Below are 26,700 nucleotides of genomic sequence, written 5' to 3' on the forward strand. Positions count from 1 at the left end.
GGTGGGATGATGGTGGAGGGGAGGAGAGGAACAAAATGAAAGCAAAGAAAGAAGAGAAACATTTGGAAAACAAATGGCCGGAATAACTAGTTCCACATAAAACCCAAGAAAACACCACCCAGTTGCGGAGTCACATGTAATGCAAAAAAACAGTATCGTTTCTCTATAAAAATATGTGCATTATGAAGAGAGAGTTTTTGTGGGTTTTTTTTTTTTTTTTTGTCTTTTTTTTCCTTGTTTTGTATCTCACAAATACATTATTTCTATTTATATAACTGCTGATATACAGACAATATACAGCTCCCATCTCCTGGGCACTCCCGCGGAACGTGACATCTCCAAAAAGGTGCCTTGTTAAAAGTTGAGCATCTTTAATAAAAACCCCCAAAACCAACAAAACAACAAAACCCAAAGAGAATCCCCCAAATCCCAACCTCCACCACCTCGAACCCGAATCAATGTGATTGAGGCCACGGAGCGAGGTGGGAGGAACAAAGCCACCCCCCGAATTGACTCCACCTTCCCTTTAGAAAAAAAACCCCAAATCGCTTTGCAAAGCTGCCCCCCCCACCCCAAATCCCATCACCGTTTCATCCACCTGTTTGTTTGGTTTCTTTTTAATTATTTTCTTTTTCAAACTCCTTTTTTTTGTGTGTGTGTGTGTGGTTTTTTTTGTCTTTTTTTTGCAAACCTCCACAGCGCTTTAAGAACAAGTGACTGCGAGAAATAAAACAAATGACCTAAACAAACAAGAGAGCAACCACCCCGAGACCTGCAGCCGCCCAATCCCTCCGGTTCACAAACCCACATTGGTGTCAAGCCCTTGAGACCCCCCCGCTCCCCCCTCCCAGTCAGCTATACTGGGTCATCTATATCTTCTTCTGTCGCAACAGTCACGGGGACCAAGTCCTGCTTGCGGAGGGGGCTCTTTGTGCCACCCAGGAGCTCTTTGCTTTTCTCGCTGTTGCTCCACTGAGTTTTTAAGTGATCCATTGGTTTCAGTTCGGAGGCGCCGGGGTCCGGCGCGGACTGTCCGCTGTTCAGGAGGAGATCCGAGAGGCTGCTCGAGGAGCCGCCGTCCAACTGCTCGAAGGAGAAGTTGGGGATGGTGAGGTGCTCCCCGCGGCACGGGGGTTGGCCCCGCCGCTCCGTTTTGGAGCCCGGTTCCCCGGGCTGGCTCTCCGCGAGCTCCAGGGACTCTCGGTACGCCGGGAACTCGCAGGACGGGGTCCGTCGCCGCAACATGCTGTTCTCGGAGGGTTTGGTGCGCGAGGCCGCCCCGCCGTCGTCCTCCATAGGAGGATCTATAGAAATGCAGGGTGGGCTCATCTTCTTCTTCCTCCGGGCTCCGTGGATGTACTCGGACTCCGCCTGGATGTGAGCAGGGGAGCGCTGCTTGTCCTCAGCCGCATCCTCAAAGTCCCTGTCGCCGATGGAGGGGCAGATCTCAATGGAGTGTCGCCTTTGGTCGTCTGCCCAGCTGGGCTTGGTGAGGAAGCCCTTCGGATCGATGCTGTAAAACTTCTTCAAGTCTTTCTCCTTGTTGCTGCCCCCGGAGAGGCTGGTTGTGCTGCAGTTCTTGAGGGGCACTGGAGATGGGGCTGGGGAGATGAATGGCGAAGTCGAGCAGCTCCCAGCGTTCGAGTGTTCCCCTCCCCAGTCTTTGGCTGAGCTGTTGATGTGCCGAACCTCCTCGTCAGCCAGGTCGGAGGACTCGAAAAGGCCGCCCTCGGGGCTGGGGTGGCTGCTGGCCGGGCTGGGTGGCCGGCTGGGGACGCTGTGCTGGCCACGGCTGTGCTTCCGCGCCAGGGTGCCGGGGTGGCGGTGCGGGGAGGCCGGGGGGGAGAGCGGAGGGGTGCCCGGGAGGGACGTGGCTGCGGGATGGTGTGGGCTGGCGGTGAAGGTGCTCTGAGGATGCTTTGGGGACGGTAGCGTCTCTCCAGGCTCTGCTTGCAGGCTGTCCTTGCGCTCCGGGGTATGCCCGTCCACAGAATCTGTTCGAATGGCCTCCTGGAAGGTGAAGAGAGAGAGATGGGGAAGGAGCTTGGGGATCTGCTGGGCTGGCGGCACTTCCAGTGATGAAACAGTGCATGTGGCAGAAGGGTTGGTGGGTCTAATGCACCTCACACCACTCCATCATGTCAGCCCCTCTCCGACCCTCCCTCTACAAGACACAGGTTTATCAGCAGACAAACCCACAGCCTACATGTGCAGGTCTTTTATCTGCTGGGCCCTCCTGTGCAGGGTTGGCTTGGTCTAAATTAACACCAAATCATAGGATCGTAGAATAGTTTGGGTTGGAAGAGACCTTCCCAGTTCCCCCAGTGCCACCCCTGTCATGAGCATCTTCACCAACTCAGGTTGCTCAGAGCCCCGTCCAGCCTGGCCTGGGATGTCTCCAGGGATGGTTCATCCACCACCTCCCTGGGCAACATAGGCCAGGCTCTCACCACCCTCAGGGTAAATAATTTCTTCCTCATGTCCAGCCTGAATCTCTCCTCCTGTAGTCTGAAACCATCACCCCTTGTCCTATCATAACAGGCCCTACTAAAAAAATCTGTCCCCATCCTTCTTATAGGCTCCTTTTAAATACTGAGAAGCTGCAATAATGTCTCCCCGGAACCTTCTCTAAATCCAAATCCTGAGTCAGTGCAACCTGTCCAAGGTGACAGGGTGTAGTGCTGACTGCAGGCTTCTCACAGCACTGGTAAAATTGAATTTGGCATATTCTCTATGCTTTAGCAATTCTTTCATAGAGCAGTACAGCCACCAAGATGAGAGTAGGTTAAAAAGGGCCTTCCCCTGTGTGCTACTAGCTCAGACTGAAGTGTATTAAAATTTATGTCACCAGAAATGTTTTGTTTTAAAAAGGGGAATTCTACTGTCAACTCCAAGTAAAGAAACCCAAGAGGGGCCTGGAAAAGAAGGGGAAGGACCCAGGTGACTCTGATGGCGTTTGCCTCCGCAGGCTCTTGGCCGCTCACCTGTCTGCACAGCAGCTTGTTGAGGGTTGGAGATCGAGGTGCAAGGTTGGGGGGAAGGACCTTCCAGCGGTCACGGCCCTCGTGGTTGGGAGAACGGAGCGGCAGGAGCAGGGACTCCGCTGGGACTCGCAGGGAGGAGCAGGTTCCCACGGGCTGGGAGCGGATGGAGGTGATGGACCCTAAAAAACAAACATGGAGCAGTCAGTCCCACCGCTGGCGTGGGGCTGCGAAGGTTTGGGGCAGAACTGGTACCCACAGATGCCAGGAGGGGAATAAACACAGGAGGGGAAAGGAAAAGCCTGCCTGGTCTGGCTGAAATCATGAGCAGTGCCCGGATTAAAAACCAGGGGCTGCTTGGCCTGTCTCCTGCTTTGAACACGGGGCCATATCTCATCATGGAGGTTACAAGTGAGGTCTCCTTCGCAATTCAGCGGCATCGCACAATGGCTCTGCCTGCTCCACGATACCGCCTGTTACAAGCTTTACACTCACAGCCTCTGTTTTCTGTTCCAGGTAACAGGAATCTCCTCTTGCAGCGACGCTGTGGGTGGATGGCAGCCACCAAGACCTTGTGGCAGCAAACAAAGGGCAGGAGGGGACAGTTCTCCCGGAGGTGACACCACTGCCATGCACAGGGTGGTTTGCCATTAATTACAGCCCCAACGCTACCACTATCATCTGCCCACAAGGAACCTTGGCTGAACATGGTCCCATCAGCAGCACGGAGACCACTGGAGGTGCCCTGCCAGCCCCCGAGCTCACATATCGGGCAGGGATTGTTCTCCTCCTGAAGGCTCCCAGCCCCCCGGCTGTCTCTAAAGGCAATCCCTCCTCCCCAGCCCCTTCGTGGTGCTGCTTTCCTGCAGTTCTGCCTTGTTTGAAAGATCTTTTGCTTTTTTAAAAAATTTTTCTGGCTGCAGGATTTATTGTCCTCATTAGCTTGAAACCCAACGTCTGTTTCTGCCTTGCTGCTCCATGGTAAAAACACAGCTATCCATCACTTTAAGAGATCTCGCCCAGAGGTCAGGGAACTTGAACCTATGACAAAAGCCATCCAGACAGATTGCAGTTGCATTTTGGAAAGAGATTTGTTATCAGGAAGAAAGAAAAGTTAGTGTTTAATCATTTTTCTTTTGGAGCTTTTCTCCAGAACATCACAGAAAGAGCAGCGAGCTTCCCCCCCGCCAGCTCTTTTTTTGGGCTCTCCTACAGTCAGAGTTTCAGACCGAGTCTGTGTCATCCACGTGCTAATCCAGGCTTTACAAAATATTCTTTATGATGCAGAAAAATTTTGTCATAAAAGCAGTTGCAAACATGGTCATAAAATCAACCTCCCGTGCTCTCCTCCCTGTCCGTAGTTGGAATTTCCTTCTGTTGGAAACTTTCCATCTAGCTCTCGTATAGGAAACCAAAAACCCCTCTAAATTGCATACTTAGGAACACTGAATATCTCTGGGTTTGTAGATTTTTTTTCTCGTTTTAATAGTAAATCAGGAAACTGCATCTAAGACCAAAATAATACAAGATCTGGTCGTCTCACAATATTTTCACTGTGTAGCCACCGAAGTATTGGGAGGAGACCAGATATCCTTAACTGCCATTGGGAGGTCCAGGAAAGCACAAATGTGAATCTCCACAAGCTCAGTTTTACTTGCACATAACTCATGGGACTGTGACTTAAATCAGAGTCCGGTCAGCTCAGATGCAGCGCAGCTCTGGGTGATGTTGGTTGGATGCATCATCTACCAGACCAGGTAAAAAGTAAGTTCCTGTCATATCTATCGCTCAAGGACTCTTGGAGAGAAATTTGGGAAACATGAGAAAATTCTTGGTCAGCCATTCCCACCCCTGCCAACATCACATCAGTTTTATACTGGTACAAATCCTGATTTACACGCACTACAGAGATGAAAACCATCCTCAGTACTCAAGCCATGAAACTCAACCTCTGTTTTCTTTGCCTAGCAAAGAATTTGCAGGTGAAATAATAATAAATACTGAGCAGAGAACATTAACTGGTATCCAGAGAGTTTGAACAAATATAGAGTTACTTCACCCAAGGAAATCAGAGCAGATCTTGCCAGCCCCACCAGGGTCTGCAAACCCACAACTCATCTGTCCAAGCGGTTCTTGCACTTCAAACAACATTGCATCAAAGGAAACTGGGCTGCTAAGTTCTTGGGAGCCACTCAAGAAGCACATGCGCTTTTATTTAGGGAGGCAGATATTTTCTTTCTTATTGATTTCCCCTTCAAACCAACTCGCACAATAAAAGAGATAGAAAGGCATTTAAGGGGAAATGTGTTTGGTGCAGTTGGGTAAATGTGTACTCAAAGGCTCTGTGTAGCTTCTGATTTTCTGACCGCAGGGTCTCTGCACAAGATTCATTATAAGGCCAGGCTGGGGAGGCACCGGGGAGCGGTTTCTAATCTTTATGCTCCCAAAGAAAGTCCTGCATCTCTGAAGTCAATATACCGTGCTAAAAAGATACTGCTCTGAGACTGCCTGAAACAATAGCTATACAGGAGCTCTGGTAATGCCGACTCTGGCTTTTATTTGTGTTGGTTTTATGGATTTGTAGTCACGACGTCAGGGCTGATCACTTCAGGAGAAACGTGCAGCTCCTGCCCTTTCCCTCAGCCAGCAGCCCGTCCTCGACACCCCCAACACAGCTCGGGAGCCCCACTTCTCCCCCCTCAAACACCCCAACCACCAGCGTTCCCCTGAGAAAACACGGTGATATGATGAAAACACAACATCGTGCAGCATGTGGGAAACCTCAGTGATGTTGATGGTATCAAATCAAAGCAAGCCACGTTTGCTTACCCCCCATGTAACCCCCACGTGTACCCCCTGCCCCATAGTTTTGGGTAGGAGGAGGAAGGGAACGCTCCACGAGCGGTACCTCTCTGGGATTTGCAGGGGTACGTCTCCATCTCCACCTCGTGGAGGGGGAAAGGGGCTTTCGCTGGCATCACCGGCCGGAACATGTAGCTGTCGTTGGGCAGCGAGTGCATCCGCGAAACGGAGATCTTGCGAACCGTCAGCAGGTTTTGAGCGTCCTGCGGCCTCCGGGAGGCGGCGCCGCCCTGCAAAGCAAAGACACGGGGTCAGTCAGCGTCTCGGGGGGAATTTACAGTGATCTCCTTCTCGTCTGCTTCTTGGTTTAAAACCTTGTGCAGATGTTCATCTTGGCATCTTACAGAGAGTCTGCAGCCCTGGTGGGACACCAAAGCTCTGCCGTGCTGGCTGAGTAAAGAGCTCAGGTTGCGGCTGGAGTAAAACGAGTCACCAATGACCCACCGCTAAGGCAATTAATTCTTGGACACCGCAGAGAAAAATTAAGGTCCAGAAAAACGGGGCCCGCTCTAAATGCATAAGAAAAATCAGCATGTCTCACACTGTTCTGCTCTGATTTGCCCAGGGATGCTCTCAGCCCGGCCTAGGTGGTGAAGCCCTTCTCCTCAAAGCTTCCTTGGCCATGCTGACCAAGGGTACCGAGCGTTTCTGGAAATTCATGTATTGTCTCCCCAAAACACGCACACACAGGCAGACATTTAAACACACACACTAACACCACTGCAAACCCTGCAGCCTCCCTCCTACAACATGGAGCTTTTTGGGCACCACTGGCCCCAGAAGAAGAAAACCACATGGTAGGAGGCAGAGAGAAGGAAAAGACACTGCGACAGCACGTGTGCGGGTGTGGAGCCTGTTTGGGAGCAGAAAAGGGATTTCTTTGCATTCGCTCCCGCTATGAAATGGGTCTGGCTGGAAATGCCTGGACAGAGTAAGTCACAACCTTAAACATGACCCTTCACTGCTTCTCCAAGGCCCTTGTCGCTTCAGACAACCTATAGCAAATTTATCCTGGGGTCTTAGGAAGCGTTAGGGACACAAACAACGTCCCTGCGATGCTGATGGAGCAGACGTGAGGCCACGACGTGGCCAAGCCTTGGGGGAGCGGGAGTCCTTGGAACACGACCTGCAACCTGGCTCCCGGCCCCGAGGTTTTGGTCCTAGACACACTACCCTCGCAATTTACCACGTTATCTAAAGTACGACTAATCGCTCTGGTTTTCCTTTAATGTCAGCCTCCCAGTGACTGACTGAAAACATTTTCCCAGCTGCATGTCTTAAATTAAATGTATTTTGCTTTGCTCTGCCAGGCTGTTTTCCCTCTCTGCTCGCAAAACCTGCGCCTGAAATCCCTTCGCTGGGAGGTCACCAAGGATCTGGTTAAATCTTCTTTTTTTTTCCATATGTTTCTGGCTTACAAATTTATTTCCTCAGATCTCTAAAGATACACATCCCAAGACAAATTATTATACTCGATGCTTTTACCCTGTTGAGCTTGGGTAGATTTGGGGGATCAGCAGTGATTGTTTCCACACAGTTGGCACCCAGCGCTGACCACAGCCTTGCCCAGCAGCCCTCCGGGTGCATCCCAGGTCTCTCCTCTGATATATTAATATATCAGGAGTGTGGTTGTGCCAGTTGGCCCCTGGCCACAACAGCTAATAAGCCACCAGCATCGCAAAACCCGAGCTGAACGCAGATGGGCGATTGTTATCACCCCGGTGCCACACAGAGAACAAAAGGTCTCGCTCCATTTTCTCAGTAGTCTAACAGGAAGATCACTGTGTTTTTCTATTAAATCTCAGTTCGTCTTTACAAGATCTTGTATTTGTCTTCTCCGGCTGGGACAAATGAACAGAAATCTCCTCTTGACATAAACAACTGCAATTGTTAAGGTTTCAGCTGTTGAGGCCCAATTGACTCAGGGATGTGGGCACATTTCAAATGGCTTCAAAGCCGCTGTAATAAGTACCCGAAATAGGAAACACAGACAGGGAGCTTGTTGGCTCACACCTGGTGAGCTGCTCTTGACATCCAGGAAGGTCTGGAGGCACCACCATGGACGCTGCTGCTCGTCCTTGGTGGGAAACGCCTGACGCACTCGGGAGCCGGATCCCACGCCCTGGAAATCCATGTGTCTCCTTCAAAACCCATGAAAGCCCAACCTGGACCAGTGCTGCTGAGACTGCGTGTGCTGAGCCCTGCAGGCAACTGGGAGCTCTGGAGGATCCCAAGCACCTGATAAAGAAGTGCAAGGTGGGAACCTGCTCACCCTGGGAGCCCTGTCGGGCCAAATAGAAAAGCAAAAGACCCGTAGAGGGTCTTGGTGATGCAGTTCAGAGGCTCAGTTAAGCATCTTTAATCAGTGAGTGCAACTCCCTCCTCTTCTGTCTGGAATCAACAGTCTGCTGGAGCTCTGATTTTCCTCTGCTGCGGAGGGAGCTCAAGAAGAAATAATCCTGCAAATGTCTCCGCACGACATGACCCTTCCTGGGTGATTAAACAGCCAGCAAATACTCTGTAAGCAAAGGTGACTGGCAGGATACTCTGGAACAGAGAACACTGGAAATTCTCAGAAGCCTGGAGCCAAGAGCCTGCAAACGAGCCACAGGCAAAATTCCCAAATTCCCAGAGGAAGGGCTCCTCCCTTCCCTCTCCAAAGGTTTGTGTCTGTGCATAGCGAGCGAGCTCAGCCATTTCCACAGCCCCTGGAAGATGCCTCCCCTATGACTTGCCTTTGAGGCCCTGCAGCTTCCAAGTGGCCAAGATCATGGACACCTTCCAGAGCTATGAAGTGGGACTGCTTGAGGATTATTGTATTATACGTTCATGTCACTCACCTTGCTCGGGGAAAACCACTTGGTCATCAAGAGCTTAATCTGAGCCCATAATCTGCTTGGAGATGCCACGAGATACTTGCCACTAGAAGGTGCCTTGATAATCAAGCTAGAGGTGTCATAAAGGGGAAAATGGCCCAAGTCTACAGCAGATTAATTTTGGGTGGCCACTGCAAGTTCTCTGACGACAGCAAACACACTCCCCATCGCAGCGTGGGCACCTTCATCGCTGTGTCTCGTGTGTTCTCATGTCCAGCAGAGGACAATCTGGAGCTCACTCGCCCCCAGGAGGGTACCGTGCTGTGGAAGGACAAACCGCATGATAACCTGATAGGATGGGGTGAGCAGGACACCAGTTCATGGTGTGATTGGGAGGGACTGAGCAGAGGTGGCTACAGCCCTTCTGGTCTGCTTGGTGATCGCCCCCGAGCACCTACTGAATCCATGGCTCTGGTCCTTGCTGAAAGCCTAACGTGTTGATCTGCTCATGCCTTTGTTTCCTCAATACTGTATCATGAAAAGGTTCTTACAGTAAGAAAACCAAACCGGGCTGCGTTTTCTCCACAAAGAAAAGACTCTGCCTGCCTCCAGCTCCTGGTATGTTGTTTGAAGACAAACTGCTCACACATCACATTGCGCATCAAATGCGAGACTTTCTTTTGACTAAAAAGAGTATTTTGTGTCCCACTGGCAGAATCAGCTGGGACACGTCATTTGCCCAGCTCCTGTACACGCAATACGAAAGACAGAGGATGGAAACGTTTGTTGTGGCTGTGAAGAGACAGGTTTAGGACAATTGAGACACCACCGCTAGCTGCACAGCACCAAAGCACAACGGCACAACGCAGAAGCAACGGCGCGGAGTCATTCACCTCAGCCTGGTGGCCTGGGGTTTTGTGGGAAGGTGTCAGGACATGGTGGGAAACAGAGCAGAAGGACGGGGTTTCCATCACGGGAGTCTCTGCCCCCTCCAGCGTGTCTGAGTCTGGGATGGCTAAAGACACATTCTCACAGCTCAGCGTCTCCTTCAAATTGGGGAGATAAAAAACATCAGTAGCAGAGCAAGGCTGAGTCTTAACGCTTGAACACATTTGCCCCGTGGCATTTCCTGGTTGTCCCATTCATCCAGAGCAGGAAGGAAGAGAAAAAGAAACGTGGACTGCAAAAACTGGCACAAATGGCAAGAAAATACAGAGCATCTTGCAATGCCTTCCAGGGTGCCCCTGCCACCATCAGTGGCAGGATTATAGAATCATATTACAGAATCATAGAACAGTTTGGGTTGAAGGGACCTTCCAAGCTCCCCCAGCGCCACCCCTGCCATGAGCAGGGACATCTTCACCAGCTCAGGGTGCTCAGAGCCCCGTCCAGCCTGGCCTGGGATGTCTCCAGGGATGGGGCATCCACCACCTCCCTGGGCAACCTCTCACCACCCTCTGTGTAAAAAATACAGAGCTCTACGTATTTAACCTCTTCGGGGCAGCTCACAGGGAGGGCGGCACTGAGTTGCCAGAAGCTGCCTGGGTGGCTGAGATGCGAGCGAGGACATGGCCACAACCAGCCCCACCGTGGTGCCTCTGCCTCGATACTGCACAGGGGTATCACCTCACCCACACTTGAGCAATCTCATCCGCTGGGGGGAATCTGTGGTCAGCTCCTCGCTCACGCTGGTTTCTAGGGCTACAAGGAGGCTCTACATGGCTCCTGACCTGATCATGAGGTGTTGGAAGCTGAGGATGAACTTGGTTTGTATCACAGACCATGTGAAAAGATGTGTCCTTTCTTTCTCCAGTGAGAAAAGCAACCTGGGTGTTTATGGTGCATTTTCCTGCAGAAATCTCTATTAGGAACTACATTCAAACAGTGAATCCCCATTGCTGTGTAACTAGATTTCTTTTTACTTGACTTAATAGAGTCTGATAGATTTTACAAAAATCTAATTTAATGTAATTTAATCTCGAATCCCTCATTGATTTTGCGGTAGATTTGTGATCATGGTGACAAAGCAATTTCATATTTACTCTCAATCATCTGCTGCTGACATGGGTCATATGCTCATACACTCATGCCTCTCCTTCCCCTCCCTGGCTTCTGATTGCCCCATTTTTCTAGAGGACTAATAGAAACCAGAAAGTGGGCAGTATCTGGAAAATCAACCCAGGAACCTTCAGCTTCTTGCTGAGGGGCTCTGACAATTCTCAGGATCCAGGTCAGCCATGCCCTAAAGCAGAGCACAAGCTGGTGGGAAGCTGCATCCTACAGCAGTGCCAGACATGCCCTCCTGAGCTGCACACTGCGGTTTGCTTGTGTTGTCTGAAAGAACAGGAGAGGGACCTGTGGCTTTATGCTTCCGAACTTAAAAATCATGACCTTTGAATGAACTGGAAATGGCAAGAGATGGACTTTCAACCCTTCCCCAGAACAACGGTCAGGACAGTGTTAGCCCTGGAGAACGTTTCAAGCAGCCTTCTACCTCAGGAGCCCTCCTGAGATGACTCAAGGTGTGGAGGTGGCGGTGACATCTCTGCCACAGGGGGACCCGGGAAAGCTGCCTTGCTCCCCTGCTGCCTCACCTCCTGCCTCCTTGGCTCTGTGTCACTTGGCATCTGCCTCCCTGATGAGCCGACAGCAGTGACCCATGAGAACTGTCCCCTCCCTACCCTGAGCACAAGAAGTGCAGACGCTTTGTGTGACCTATTACCAGGGCTGGGTGCTTCACCTGCACTGCTGAGTCCAACTTCATGGTCTCCTGACTTCTGTAGGTTGCTCTGCTTTCTGGGGCCACGGCACCTCCCCTGCTCCCACAGCTGGCTGGGGTGGTCGCTCCTCTGGACATCTCCAACTCAATCTCAGCATCCATCTCAGCATCCTCCTTGGCCTCCTTGTTGCTCTCCTCCAAGTGCTTCATCAGCACGGCCACCACGACGTTGACGAGGACGAACTGTGCGATGAGGACGAAGGTGACGAAGTAGACAGGAGAGATAACGGGCAGGTAACTGAGGCAGTGCTTGTCCTCCCGAGTGCATTCCCGGAGAGTGTCCTGCAACGGAGAGGTGAGGGATTAATAGGGGCTGGGGGTCTGCTTGGCCTCCAGATACAGAAACATGAAAGATAACCTGCTAAGGACTGAAAAGCACATAATTACACATCCCAGACAAAACAGCTTGTAGCTACAACAAAATAGATAGAAGTAAATAGGGACACCAAGAATTACATCAGTTACAAAGAGCATTGTGTAACATCTCAAAGGCACAGAGCACAGGTTACTTCTCTCAGCCACAAGAATTGTCATAATTTTCCTGAAGTATTGTATATATGTTAAAAAGAATGAAGTTTCAGGTAGGGTGAGACTTTGGACAAATTACCCCCTGAAAACAGACTTGGCTTTTAAATGGCAAAGTTTAATTTTTTTATGTTTTAAAAGGAAGCATTTTTTGTTTTCTCACAACAGATGCCTAAATTTGTTTGTAATATCTATTTATATATTTATAGCAAGAAGAAAGTACTTAAACAGAGATTGCACATACCTTCATGATCCCATTCCAGTTGTCCCCTGTGGACACCCTGAAGAGGGTGAGAAAGGCCATGCCGAAGTTGGTGAAAGTCGCGTGTCGGCTCAGACCTTCACAAGGGTTTTCTTCACTGCAGTCTGTGGGACGGAGAAGCAGAAGCAGGTCAGTGAAGCCACATTTGCCAGTTCTTATTCAGAGCAGCCCCCCAAATCTGGCAGTGAGACCCTGAGATATGTCACGTTGATATGTGGCGTCAGGGAGGATGCCAAGAGGTGGTCTTAGGAGGAAAGGCTGAGAGAGCTGGGTCCGTTCAGCTCGGAGAAGAGAAGCTGAGAGGGATCTTATTGATGCTGATAAATATCTCCAGGGTGGGTGTCAAGAAGACGGACCAGACTCTTTTCAGTGGTGCCCAATGACAGGGTGAGGGGCAATGGGCACAGACTGAAACACAGGAGAGTCCACCTGAACATGAAGAGAAACTTCTTTTCTTTGAGGTGCCAGAGCCTGGAACAGGCTGCCCAGAGAGGTTGTGGAGTCTCCTTCTCTGGAGACGTTCGAACCCACCTGGATGCAACCCTGTGTGATCTGCTCTGGTGACCCTGCATTAGCAAGTGGGTTGGACTGGATGATCTGCAGAGGTCCCTTCAACCCCAACCACTCTGTGATTTTGTGATCTCATGGTGGCCTGCAATGACTGAAGGGCAGCTATAGAGACCATGTTGCCAAAGTCTTCTCAGTGGAGGCTTTAATGGGGCTTAGGAGGTCCATGTTTTCATCTGGAAGGCCCAACAACTCCAGGCCAGGTCACCAAGGAGGTTTTTTTGGAAGTTTTCAAGATTTGGCTGGACAAAGCCACAGCTACTCCGAGCTAGAGATGGGGCCTCAAGTGGGAGGCTGGGTGGGGGTCTCCAGAGGCATCTTCCATCAACATTTCTGAGATTCTCTTGGCTTTACCCCAACTGGCAGAGCCAATAGAAAGGGATCTAAAAGTAGATGGAAACAAGCAGTCTTGCTGGGCTGTCTCAAGAAATACTGCTCTACAGTATCCTTTGTTGTCCTCAGATTACATCCTTGTCTTGATTATTTTTAGAGGGTACCTCTACCATGAGGGATATTTCACTGAGATAAAGTGGAGCAATTTGACAATTTTCCCCTGAGAATTAATATACTAATGAATGTAAATTGAACATATGAAATATCCCTCTTTCCATAAAACACAGGCTCATGAAATATTCATTAGGACAGACAGCAACGTCTCTTGCTAGGGCATTTCACTATTAGGTATTTTTTTCAAAGGCAAGCAGAAAGAAAAAAAAACAAGCAAACAAACCCAAACCAAACCACAAATGACCAGTCTTGTGGAGTGAGCGCTGATGGCTCTTGTGGCTGACATGGACCAGCAGTGATTGGCAAACAGAAGCGCAAGTATTTCCCAGTTAAACCAGTATGGGGAGCGGTGTGCTCAGTGCCCGCAGTTCGCCCCACACAAGGTCAGGCTTTCCCAGTCTCTGACCACAAGCTGTGGTTACCTGGGTCTGCAATCAGCAAGGGGTGTGTGTGTAAAAACAAAAAGGATTCAGAGCAGCAGAAGGTGCCTCTGTGAATAAGACATTTTTCACCTTTGTGGCTGAAATACACACCTATATATCTGAATATGTAATATATACCCCACAGTCTTTCATTTGGGGTGGATGCAGAACCAATATTTTTTTCCAGAATTTGTTGAAGACTGAAAAATAATTTGTCTTTGCTTGAAAGCAATATTTTGCTTTCAGGCATTTGTAATCTGAGCAGAGGGCTGGACTCATAAAGAGGATTAATGACAACTATAAAATCAGCACGGAGGAAGGGCCCTTCTGACGCTCTTGAAGCCCTAACTGGGACGCAAATATTGAGAAGGCAAACACATCTCCTTCCATGTTAACAGCATGGTTAAAGGCAGAGACGGTCTTGGTCTGGCTAAGCTGGGCAAGGTGGGGCTAAAGCATTTTCTTTCTGATCCCACCTCATTTTCTTTTTAGTGGTGGTCATATTAATGACCAGCTCTGCAGTACCTCAAGCTGGAAAATAAATGAAGCTGGACAATGAGGAACCAGTGGCTGCTTCCTGATCTACGTAGAAAGGGGAAGGTGATGCTGAGAAGAACAATGGACAGAGACCAGACTCAGGCAGCTGGAAGAGCAATGTCAGCCAAGCACAGAAAACTAACGGAATGTGGCGGGAGCTCTGAGGAGGGACATGTTTATGGTGGCATCTCTCCAGCATGAATCTGACTACCATCCAGCTTTACAGGCTCAGGTTCTGTCTTAAGTAGCAAACTTCCATCTTTTTGAACGTAGCCATGCCGGACAATTATATTTAAATAGTAAATAGTTCCTCTACAGCCAACGGTGGTGTTGGACAAATCTCTAAGTGTGTGTGTGTGCACGTTAAACAGGTTCTGTATTACATCCCCAAGTGTCATCCATGACCCTGCGATCAAGAGAAAACTTTAATCTTCAGACCATGAGCTGTGAAGCTAAGGAAGGCCTGAGAATGAGAGAAAGAAGAAAGGAAACAGCTAGATACCAAATAAACATCAACCAGATGAAATAAATTGTGTCAGGCACATTACTCACCTAGCTTGCCAAACAATTCCACTCCCAGGGCAGCATAGATAAAAAACAGGAGCATAAAAAGTAGGCCAAGGTTCCCTACCTACACAAGGAGAAAGCAGAACAAGGGTCAGGCAAGTCGAGGTCACGAATTAAATTGCTCCATCACATTTTAAACACAAGCAAAAGAGGGACTGGTGGCCAGAGGTTAATCATCATCTCCCCTGGCTTCCAACACCCCAGACCCCACTCATGGTTCTGCTTTGACAGACCCAGAGAAGTCTCCTGTGTGGGGGAAGGAGCAGATGTTCACTCACACAAAGCCATCTCTGTGGCTGGTGCCTCTCCATCACCTTCCACTTACCGGGGATGCCGCCACAACCTGCAATTTGGCCAGCTGGTATAATAGCTCAGTGGCACCTCACACTGCCATGGTAGTTTAAGCGACCTGGTGCTCTGGTTTGAGTTTTAAGGGCTTTTCCCTTCTGTTTGCCAGGTTTGAGACGAAGCACAAAGGTTGAGGGTTTCAAGACAGTGACATTAGCAGGAAACTTCTCAAGCCACAAGAGGAATTGCCTGGCTTGCAAGGGTTTCACTGGTCGAGAGGGCTTTCAGAATAAGAACATACGCTCCAATAAGATGTAAAGGTCTCCCAGCCTTGCCACTTTATAGATATTTCTCAACAACAACTACCTGAATTTTAGCTTTCGGTGTCTCAGAAGAAAAGTCTTGTTGTATAAACAACACTTCAATGCAGGCACCTTGCAGTTCAAGCACGGCGTGGTGTGCTGCTATCAGCTATTAATGTGCACTGCAAGGAGGCTGAAGGGGAGGGTAACAGAAGTGCAGTGATGCTAAACGGAACACAAAGGTTCTTAATAACAATGGCATTACAGTTATCCGCACTGGAGTCAATCACTGCATGGTGTCAAAGCCTTTAAAACACCTCAAAGAGCAGATTTTTTGCGATTCAGGAAGAGAACACGAAGGGCAGAGTAACCTGCCCAGCCAACCACCTGCAACTAACTCTCCTCACATTTACCTTTCCTGCCACCGTTAAATGCCTTGTGTCTATCACCCTGTAATGGAGATAGAGCAACCGAGTTCTGCAGTTAGACATGGTGTCACATGCATCATTTTATCTCTAAATAAAAATGAACTAGGTGGTGGTTCAGGTAGTCAGGCCGAGGGATTTATGAACTCCAAGGTGTCTTCTAGTGAGCTCTTCAGTTTGAGACCTTTCTTCTCCAAGGCAGCACGGCCACAGTGTTGCTGAGTATTTTGACTATGCTGCTTAATTTCATTAGAAAGGTTATCAGTATGATACCTCTTATAATAAATTTAATACAGATATCACTTACAAAGTGTGGTGTTTTTTTTTTGTTTTTTTTTTGTTTTTTTTTTTGTATTAAAGAAATGGGAATAGTCAAATCACCCAGTAGAGACTGTAATTGCTATAAAGTCTAAACTGGCTACTATACATAGAGCTTTGCAATTCCACTAACATTATTACCATACTCCAGGGAATAATAGAGATAATACAGTGATGTGGATGGCTGGTCTGGATTATTTCATCTGCCTGTACTGTCTTCTGGAATAGTGTTTCCTAACTCACGTCTGCCGGACCACTGATGGTTTGTAAGACATTAGAAGGCAGCCTGCAAAATGACTGCAAATTGGAAACCACAAGAAAACACACACACACACACACTCTGCTGGGGAGGCAAATGAGCAAATAATTAAAGGGAAGGAAAATAAAAGTGACAAACAAGTGTTCTAGGTTGAGTATATCTTAAAGCCTGATGTTGTAGCACTGCAGAAAAGGGTCTTGGACTTTATTTTTTCAAAGACGCCTATAAATCTAATATTTTACTGTTATTTTAATGCCTAATAAATCAGTCTGCAAACTTTTGACATTGATGAAATTCCAAAGAATTTAGACTAACATCAAAGCTAGCACCAGGTCAGCAGTCAAAACTATTACCTATCTCTCAACACACAAAACATGTTATGAGCTGATGTTCGCTCATAGACAATTTGCTTACTCTCTAGTGTGCATTAGTAAAATATTCTGTATCTCGTATCATGACTAATTACATTACTGAGCCAATGTGTCTCATAAGAAGTCCTTCGAAGACCAGTTTACACTCATGGGTTTGCTGTACAGGCTCCAGGCATCACAGCCACAGACATACTCTAAAAATGCTGAGAGAGTGATGTTTGGTAACGTGGTGTTTGCTCACATCTAAGGTTGCACCTGCCCTTGGCTGAGGATCTCTTGGGAAATGACTGAATGTTTGACTCTGACTTGCAAATGTGGCTCTGTGAAAGAGAGATGTGGGAGAGAGCGGCAAGAGAAAGATCCTGGGATGGGTAACGGAACCAGCTTCACTATTAAACTTCATCCCACCCTGTATCTAGACATCCAAAGCTGCTCCTTGTGTACAAGAACAACCTGTTGTCCTGACCACCCCCTGCAGATGCAGCATCCACATGGATGGGTACAGGAAACTGGCGGCTCCTGAGGTTGGAAAGGGCAGCCCACAAACACCTGATGCTCAAGAGAAACCACCCACCTCTTGCTTTGGCAAACCTCTTGGACTGTTTGTGTAACTTCTGGCTGCACTGAATCAGTACAAACCAGTGCCATATTTAACATTTTGTCAGTGCTAGCTCATGGCTCTCAGGTATGTGTCCCTCAGGAAAAGAAGGTCCTCTTCAGCCTTCAGAGAAGGACCCAAGGCATGTCCTTAGAGATGGACCGAGGTAGAGGCAGCAAGGTCAGCCAGCGGATGCTGAGTAGCAGAGCAGGCAGCCTGGATGTGTCTGTGACCTTGAGTGAGTCATTCCTCTCCTGTAACCCAATGTACCCATCTGTAATACCCTTGTGGAGAGGTAATTAATGTCTCTAAAGCACTTTGAGATCTATGTAGACCAGACAAGAAAAAGATTGTGCATGAATCATGCTGCTGGGAGGAGCGGGAGGGAGCAGGAGCACATCCAGGCTGGGATGCCTGTGCTGGACACTCCAACAGGGACAGAGCTCCAGCTCTGCTCAGCAACCTCAGCTTTGGCAGCCGGTCACCCAGCTGAGCTCTGAGAAGTGGTTCTGCTCTAGCACCACTGAACAGGTCAGCCCATGCTCTGTTAATCCATCAGACTCCCCCTGACTTGGGCTGCTGCCTTTGGCTGGGCAGAGAAAACTACGGATAACCCCTCTCTCTGGCAGCCAGGGACTATCCATCATTTGCTGTGGCTTCAGTGTTGAGGGAGGCTGTGACCTGTAGGGAGTGAAGCACAGATGAAGAACATCTTGGAGATGTTCTTGGTGCCCTAAAGTACCTCAGAGAAGCCACAAGAGAAGATGCTGGTATCTGTAAGTATCTGTATGTCCCATCAGAGTTCAACCTCTGACCTGTGCCACTGAGTGAAAAGCCCATATCTGCAGGCACTGGGATGCAAAGCAACGATGCCAGGTTGTGTTGGCTCGATGTGTTGCACCAATCATGTATAACAGGACAGCGGCCACCTGGGCACCATCACTCCTCTGATGCACTGCCAGCTGTGTGATCCCATCCAAATCCTTCTAGAACCTGCTGGCCTCTACTCACCCTTCTGTGGGAGAGGCATTGATGAAAGATGTGCCTTGTGCTGCCTCACCCCTGCAATGGCTGCCTGAAGCTCACTGCAGTTCCTCTTGTGCCTCTTCTTGCTCTGACGTAAATTATTTCTGCATCACTGGCCCACACCTTGGCATTTCTGCTGTCCATGCAAGCAATGTACGCAGCTCCCTGGGATGCCTGTCAAAAACAATTTCTCACAAAACTAAGTCCCTGCCAATCCTTTCCAAGGACATGAGTCCTCCTCGTCTTCCTTCCAGCATTCTCCAGCCAAAGCAGTAAGTCTGGCAGCAGGAAAACACGGGCTAATTTATACGCTACATCCAAGAGAAAACGGACACGTTTATCTGCTTGGGAAGGGGAGGTTAACTGTGTGAGTTGCAGGACTAGTGGAAAGGACCAGACAGACAACCTTGGAGGTTAAAGTCATCTCATCAGTGTGACCACAAGGCCACCAACTGAGCTGTATGAGCTCCCCATTCTGTATGTTCCCACAGAGACCCACGCTAACAGCCAGCAGAAAGCTGGTTTCTGTACCTAACGGTTTCTGCCTCACTCCTGAAATCGCTTGGGTATCTCTGCACTTCTTCCCAGTGTGCAGCACAGAACACACATCCACGTCCTCCAGAACCTGTCTCATCTGCAACGCCTGCTGGTGAAACATTCTTGCTCTCCGAGCTTCACAATTGCTGTGGGTTTTCAGCGTCTGGCAAAAGCAGGCTGTTGTTTATGTCCCATAACTGCTGTCACACAATGCCAGAAAAAGGCTTCGACAGCTGAATTTGAGATAAGCACAGGAATTACAGCACCAAGAAGAATTAAACTCCTGGATAGGAGCAAACTACAGACTCTGTCCTTCAGGGCACTGATAGAACGTGGAGTTCTTCACCTTTTTCTTGGCACAGAGTCCATCTGGAGGGAGTTTCAAGCTTTGAAGACAAAGAAGAGGTATAATGTAGAGTTCTGCATTTAATTAACGTGCCGTCCACAGAACAAGTGAGAAAGAAGAAGGAAAAAGAACCCAGATCTTTTGATAGGAAAGTCCCACATTTTACTGTTGCTGGCACTACAGAGCCACGATGGCAATTGGACCAGATTCCAGTTTGTTCTCTCCATCGGGAAGAGCTCTGGCAGCTCAGCACGGACTGCGGGCTTTCCTCCTGGCAATCGATACCTGGAGTGCGGTGCAGACTGAGCTGGGCTGCTGGGTACGACGGATTCACTTTAACTCAGCCAAATGCAAAGTTACAAATCCGAGAGCAAAGTGCAGGCCACGCTACAGAAAGAGCGATTTGTACGTTGGAAAGCAGAGGATGTGAGAAGGACAAAAAGATTACCATCAAATAGGAGTCTTATAGAACAGATATTGCTTACAAAACTGATGAAGCCACCAGAAGTGTAAGGAAGAGAATATTCAGCTTCAGCAGGAGTAGTATAATTCATTATATAGCCTTAATGGGGCCAGAGCTCATAAAGAAGAGGAAAAGACTTAAAACCCATCTTTAAAACCCGCATCATACGGCGAGATTAAAGGACTTCAATGTTTTTCTGTTTGCCAGACTGCAAGAGATTATTTTACTGAAAAAAGAAAGAAAAAAAGTGTATTGCAATACCATGGCATGGTAGGCCCATAAATGGACATTCTACATACACCACACAAAGAATTCCCCCAAAACCCTAATGAATAAACATCAAATTCATTTTTCTTGTGACTTAGCAGACACAGTCAACGAGGATTTTCCAGCTGTGGTTTTCGGCTGCTGAATTAATTGGGGTAGGAACTCTTCCCCTGCCTTTGAAATGAAAGCTGTAGCTGTATGAAGAGTGATTGCTGTTGGAGAGATCTTCCCAAACTTCGCTTTTCGTTTTCTGAATTTCACTGGAGGACAAAACGGCATTTTTATCTGCACAAGATCTGCTTGGAAAATCCCTGGGGTTTTCCCTTTATAAGAGACTTTGGTTTGAATGTAAACTGCAAAATCCCCCCAAGGAAACAAGAAGTCTGGCCTGCAGCCACCCTATTGTTTGGTGGGGAGAGAAAACAAGGAGAGAGAGAAAATATGCTCTGCAATCACAATGCTTTCGAAAGAAAAAAAACAGACACAAATCAAATGCTTTCTTGAAATGCCAAAACAGGGGTCAGATTGGTAAATTCCATGCTTTCCTCACAGCCAAAATCTTTCACTGCAAAGGAAATCTAAATACCAAAGGGCAAATGTCTCAGATTAGAAACATCTTTATGGCAGTGATGAAAAGTAAATGGGTCTTTCCAAGAAAAGAAATTCCCCTTGTTTCCCAGTGCATTTTGAATAGATCATGGTTTGCACTTAGCAACTAACTCACAGGAGCAAATGGATGTATAAAATGTGGCCACAGGAACTGCATACTTGAAGGATCTTATCAAATATCATTAAGATTGGCAGCACCATTGTTCCTCTAGCAACTCATGAGAATATGGTGATTTCAGCCCCCACTTCAAGTTTTTAACACTCAGAAAACATCTTCCCTACTTGGCTTTTAAAGCCTGCAGCTCCTCTGTCAATAGATGTCAATGAACATCGTTACTGCTGCTTCACAGAGAAAACTGCTGAGCTGGAACCTGCCTATTTCTAGTGCTCTCACCAACAGCTTTCTCTGTCTATCCTCCCGTTTCCTGAACTTGCCAGTGAAAACTGTGTTTCAGAAGAGTTCTGCCTACAGCAATTGGCTCTCTGTTAACTCTTTTTCCATCATCCTCCTTCTCCCATCTAACACACACCATGTGAGTAGGATGTGCCATGTAAAACTCTGCTACCGAGGCGCTGGTGGCAGCAGAGAAAGCTGATATCCTCCTCGGGTGGCTTCTCGTGCCAACCAAACCCGGTGGCACAGAGCTGTCCCCAGGCCTGAAAGGCACAGTCCACCAAAGGGAACAAACTGGGCATGGATGAAATCTGGGGGCTTACCTGGGGAAGCGCTTGCACCACGGTGTCCAGGAGAGCTCGCATCCCAGTGGCCATTTTAAGCAGTTTCAGCACTACAATGAAGAACCAAATCCTGTTATGCGAGGCTTGGAAATAATTCAAGCAAAATTCATAAAGGAAATCTAACTTCTGGTCTTGTAGGGAGGGTTTAAATCTCTCTGTGCATCTATTCATACAGATGGCAAGCTCAATGCATCCTGGCAAGGCCCTCAGAACTTCTGAATGTCCTGACTACTTCCCACACAAATTAATGTTGAGGACATCAGTAAAACAGACCGAAAGGCAGAAGAACTCTAGTATGCCCTAGCAGGAAAATGGGACAGTGATGGGGACACACTTCATCAGTGAAGAGCATCATCTCAAGCTGTGATCCTCCCTTTTCTGCTGCTTCCCGCTCTTGTTCAATATCAGTATAAAAGGTCTGTGATCCCAGGTTTGAATTAGAGCCCAATCTAAGATGGCACTGGAAACACCAGCAAAACCCCATCTCGCTTGCCTGTGAATTGACATTTTGCAGCCTAACTGTTCTCAAGTCGAACTGAAACAGCAGGTCTAGAAGAACAAATGGCCAAACCATTTCCTGATGTGTCTGGATGGATAGTTGGAGACCTATGGAACAGGCCATACCTCTTGCTATTCTCAGCACTCGCATGATGCGTATTATTGTGGGATTGATGGGTAGTGCAGCATTCATCTCAATTTCCTCCAGAGTGATTCCCACAATTGATAAGAGAACTATGGCCAAATCCAGTTGATTCCACCTAACAAAGAGAAAAAAGACAATTTAGAAAAAAATCACACATTTAGAGAATTACTGGTTAAGAACAATTACAAGCAAATCCCAAATGCCTCCTCTCTCATATCTGTGCCCATGATATGTCACGTGTCTTAAATTACTCCAGTTGAGTATATTCATTGATTTATAGCCTAACACTTGTAGAGGACCAATAAGATGTGAAGAAACTGAGTGACTCTCCTACACAATTTTCCTCACAAGTAATATTGCTCATAGTAGCTTCCAACCACTCCATCAAGAGAAATGAGGTGAACAAGCTGATTTTGTGGAAAAGTGTCCAATCTTACCCCAGCAAGTTGTCAGACCACAATGCGCTCTCACACATATTTGCTTCTGGCTAAATGTGAGGCAGAATGGGATCTGTAGGTCCCCGCAGCTGGGACTGAACACAACCACTGCTGCCTTTGCCAAAGGCTTTACAAAGCCAGCAGTCTATCAAAGGACTGCTTTGGGCTGCAAAGGAGACTTGTTCTGAGGAACTCTGTGACCTTAGGCTGCCAAAATTACTCTTTTGAGGACTGTATTGATGTCAACAGGTTGTTTCTGACCTCTAAGCTGAGCTGGTCAGATGCAGGGGAGAGGGAGATATGGGGAAAAGAATGTATCTAGAATTCTCTAAGATTTCCTGAATTACCTCTGCAAAGCAGCACCAGCAGCTCTTACAACTTTTAGTTCCTACATTATAAAGTTTGCACGAATGGAGAAACAGCCCTTTGCTCTCCCTGGCACACAGCGTGTAGTACAATCATAGTAACGCTACATTTACCCAGCATCTGGCTTTGAAACTGGGTCAATCCAGCTCTATCCCAAACACGCAGGAGTTGAAAATGCTCTCACCTGTCCTTAAAGAACCTTCGGAAACCAAACGCCACCAACTTCAGAACTGCCTCGAACACAAAAACGATGGTGAACACATAGTTGCAGTACTTCAGGGCTTCATCCAGGGACTGGAAAGAGAGACACCAGTTAGACCAGCCCAAGTTATCCTTTCCTAGAGCCCCTGCAGAGGGATGGGCAGGCACAAGGCTGGTATGGGCACGGAGATGTAACACATCTAATGCAATAGCTTGCAGAGCTCAGTCACAAAACTGCACTAAATTACACAGCAAAACTCAAAGGATTAGACACTAATGCAAACAAAAACCTCATATGCACTAACACTAGTTGTGCTAAAAATGTCAAGAGTGATTAATCCTCCAGCTTCAGTGCACAAAATGTTCAGTCTGGGTCAGAGAGAAAATTTTACCCCTTCCCCATCTAATAAAGTTTATTTCTTCTGAACTGCATAGACTTGGGCAGAATAAAAGACTTGAAGGATCATTTTTGATTCCAGCATGGCAGTCCTTAGGACAACTGCTTTGCTTAAAAGACTCAGAAAAATAAATAATGTTGGAGATGGATTAAATTTTGCCTTCTTGAAAAATGTTACATCTCTAGAGCTGGGCAAAATATGTCCATATTTGGTGCAATGTTCACGCTCTCTATAGAGCTGCTCTCGGAAGTCAGGAATCTGCAGTGTTTATACTTTAAGATGATGAGTGTTTGTAATGGATTTCATTGGAGCTGTAGGCCAACAATAGCAAAAGAATCTCGCTAGGACCTTAAAATAGATAGTTGCAGAGTGAAACAGTGATTTGGTTGGGTAGGGATTTGGGGAGAGAAGGCAGGGAGGCGGAATTCAGTTAAATGTAGTATATGTCTCTTACAACAAAAAAATGACAACAATGAACATCAAACCAGACACAATTGGAAATAAAATGCAATAGAGGAGTCTGCAAAGTAATGTCTGCTTTGTTGGCAGAGGAAGCCTCAGGCCACAGGAGAGCTCTTCTCGTCACGTTTGTGTGATGATTGTGCTTGGTGACCCCAGATATGTGGGATGACCATGCACGGATTTTTTGGGAACAAGAGCGAAAAGTTTTTCAGATGTAGGTGCTCCTCAATAAACTACTCTCCCTATTTTTGTTCCAGTGCCTAAAATAAAATGGCAACTTAAAAGTGGGACAGTTTACTATTTCATCTGAAGCACACTGCCTGAGCCTGAATTCTTCTACCATTTCTGATGGTTTGATTTCAGATTTACACCGTTGTGTTTTACATGAATATATAACCAAGTATAAATAAGACCTAATCTGGATAAACAACATTTACATGCAAAACAAAGGCTGTTATGCAAAGGAATTACGGGGGCTGAACAGCACACATTCAGCTGGCGTACAACACACACGCGTTGCCCTGTGGCTTGGTGCCCCTCTGGCTTAGCTTCCAGGAGGCATTTGCAGGTTACCTGGCAGACCATGCGATACTAGAAAAGTAAATTCTGGGCCTAGAGCTCCATGAATGATAAAGCAATGGAAGATAAATACATGCTGCAAATATACAGGCTATACAATTTATGCCAAAGGTCTTCTTGGGAAAGAAGGATTTTATGATACATAAAGGAGGGTTGTACTTACGAGATGGTTTATTTTAAATTCACTGAGGGAGAGAAATGTTGCTGTTGCATATGTTAACTTCCGTTTATATCTGTTAATGGAATATTCCAAAACTCTGGACTGTTTTATAGTCTGACAGTCAGTCACAGCTGGGATCAGGAGATGAAATATTTGGACTGGTCTTTTCCTAGTAAAAGTTTAGCTTGCTCTCTGTTAGCCTTATTCTGCTTTTTTTATGCAAGAGCAGGGAAATCAAGCTTTTGACTGGGGCAAGTGACTCCCAGATGGTAGAGCTGGTCTAGAGTTAGACAGAGCTGGCCTAGAGTTAGAAAGAGCTGGCCTAGAGTTAGACGGGTTGCAATACTGAGCCTGTAGCCTGCTGAGGCTTTCAGACACCAGGGGATGAACCAAGGGAATGGTGTCCTCGGGTTCTCTGCTACCCCACCCTGCTGTGTTTCCCAGCCAACACACCCATGGACGGCTCTTACCTTTGGCTGGTTGTAGTGCTCCATGGACATTGTGATGACGTTGACCCCAATGATGAAGGTGATGAAGAGGTCAAGGTAGTGGCTGGTGCAGAGGGTGTGAATGTACTTTCGTGCAGGGGAATAGTCGGCATAGTAAGGCCTGCGCTGGGCTTCTGCAGGAAAGGAAAAAGAAAGGCAATGCAGTGAGCGCAGGCCCTGCTGCGTGGTTGGCAGCCATCACAACATGGCCTGAGGATCATGTCTTCTACAAGCCCAGACTCAGCATGTGGGAGAACTGACTCAAGCAAGCCACGTGAATGGCCAAACGCTTCTACCTAGAACCTTCAAGAACCAGAGTAGGGTTATCAAACCTCTTGTACCTGCAGCAGGGACCTCCACAGCTTTGACAACCAGGTCCATCTTAACCCCAAGTGCTCTCTGTCCTTACTGCTCTCTCTCAGGCTAGAGGACAACATTTTCACTTAATGAGACCCCCATCACAAACCAGAAAGGGTGAGAAGCAGGATGGAAATGAGACCCAAAGCCACAAAAAAAGCTTCAAACCCAGCAGAGATGCAACTCCAGTTTTGAAGGGCTGAGGGCAGGTCTCATTGGTCTGGACTCCAATGTGCATCTCTCCTAACCTGCTGATGTCAGGCATGTTCCTCGTAAGTAAGAGATGAACATAACCTGAGCTCGGCTTCTGTGAGCTGAGGATTTTGATGTATTCTAAAGGTCTAAAGAAAACATAGCGATGCCCATAGCAAAGAAGGACACATGCGTGAGGGTGAGCAGCACACAGGAGAGCATCAGCAGCAATGGAGCGGGGTGCTCAGCACTCGTCTCGACAAAGACTGTCAGAACAAGCTCCTCTGGAAATATAAGAACAAGGCTGCATCTATAAAACCATTCAGGCTATGACCACATGGATTTTGTATCTCTGCCTCTGGTCACGACTCTTCCCTTCTCTTTGAAATGGGGAGATTTCTGCACATGGCCGAGTCCCTGGGGCTGTTCCAAGGAGAGTGTTTGGACACTGCCCTGAGACTGAGCTGTATTTACTCTGTGTGTCTCTCTTAAATTAGGCTGTGACCACAAGATGGTTGTGGGCACTCGGAGGGAGTCAAATTATTTTCAAGCTTAAGAACTGTAAATATTCAAAGAGTGTACTTAAGGTCAAAGGCAGCATTACTGTAGATTTTGCAAATGGAAGAGACATGTTAGGTCATTTGAAGTCAGAGCAGGGCTCTTCTCAACAGAGAGGGATTTTTTTTTCAAATGTTTCAGCAAATTCAGCTCTAATTGCACGAGAAGCTGGGAAAAGAAGGTACTTCACCTTAAAAATAAGGAGGGAAATAGGTTCAAAAGTACTCAGCGACCCTCTGAAATACATTTTCCGCTCCTCTCATCTTGCTAATATCTTTCAGACAAAGGGACTCTTGATTTTTTTTTATCTGTAGTGCAACTGATACCAGATTAGAGTCCAAAACCCTGAAATAAATGGGATGAAGGGAAACTGAATCTGCTGCTCTCTTTTAACTACTAATTTTTCTGGTAGCTAAAAGTGGAGTGGAGGCATTTGAAAAACATTTCCTCCTCACTGGGGTCATCAGGACTTTTTTTTGTGCTAATG

The 26,700-nt window shown here is 47.6% G+C and overlaps 1 protein-coding gene across 1 annotated transcript in view; it reads right to left on the reverse strand.

The window, feature by feature from the left end:
- Positions 1-694: 694 nt before the first annotated feature.
- CACNA1H (calcium voltage-gated channel subunit alpha1 H) overlaps positions 695-26,700 on the reverse strand; it is a 119,294-nt gene continuing 93,288 nt past the window's right edge. The window contains exons 24-33 of the mRNA XM_082064529.1: positions 25,089-25,240; positions 23,003-23,112; positions 21,997-22,130; positions 21,352-21,422; positions 14,811-14,889; positions 12,208-12,329; positions 11,400-11,720; positions 5,890-6,073; positions 2,985-3,163; positions 695-2,010 (exon numbers count right to left, since the gene is read on the reverse strand). Of these exons, the coding sequence (XP_081920655.1) occupies positions 856-2,010; positions 2,985-3,163; positions 5,890-6,073; positions 11,400-11,720; positions 12,208-12,329; positions 14,811-14,889; positions 21,352-21,422; positions 21,997-22,130; positions 23,003-23,112; positions 25,089-25,240 (2,507 nt within the window). The 3' untranslated portion in view covers positions 695-855. The remainder of the gene's footprint in view (positions 2,011-2,984; positions 3,164-5,889; positions 6,074-11,399; positions 11,721-12,207; positions 12,330-14,810; positions 14,890-21,351; positions 21,423-21,996; positions 22,131-23,002; positions 23,113-25,088; positions 25,241-26,700) is intronic.

This window comes from Streptopelia decaocto (assembly GCF_964273445.1).
Source record: "Streptopelia decaocto genome assembly, chromosome: 13".
Classification (NCBI taxonomy): Eukaryota; Metazoa; Chordata; class Aves; order Columbiformes; family Columbidae; genus Streptopelia; species Streptopelia decaocto.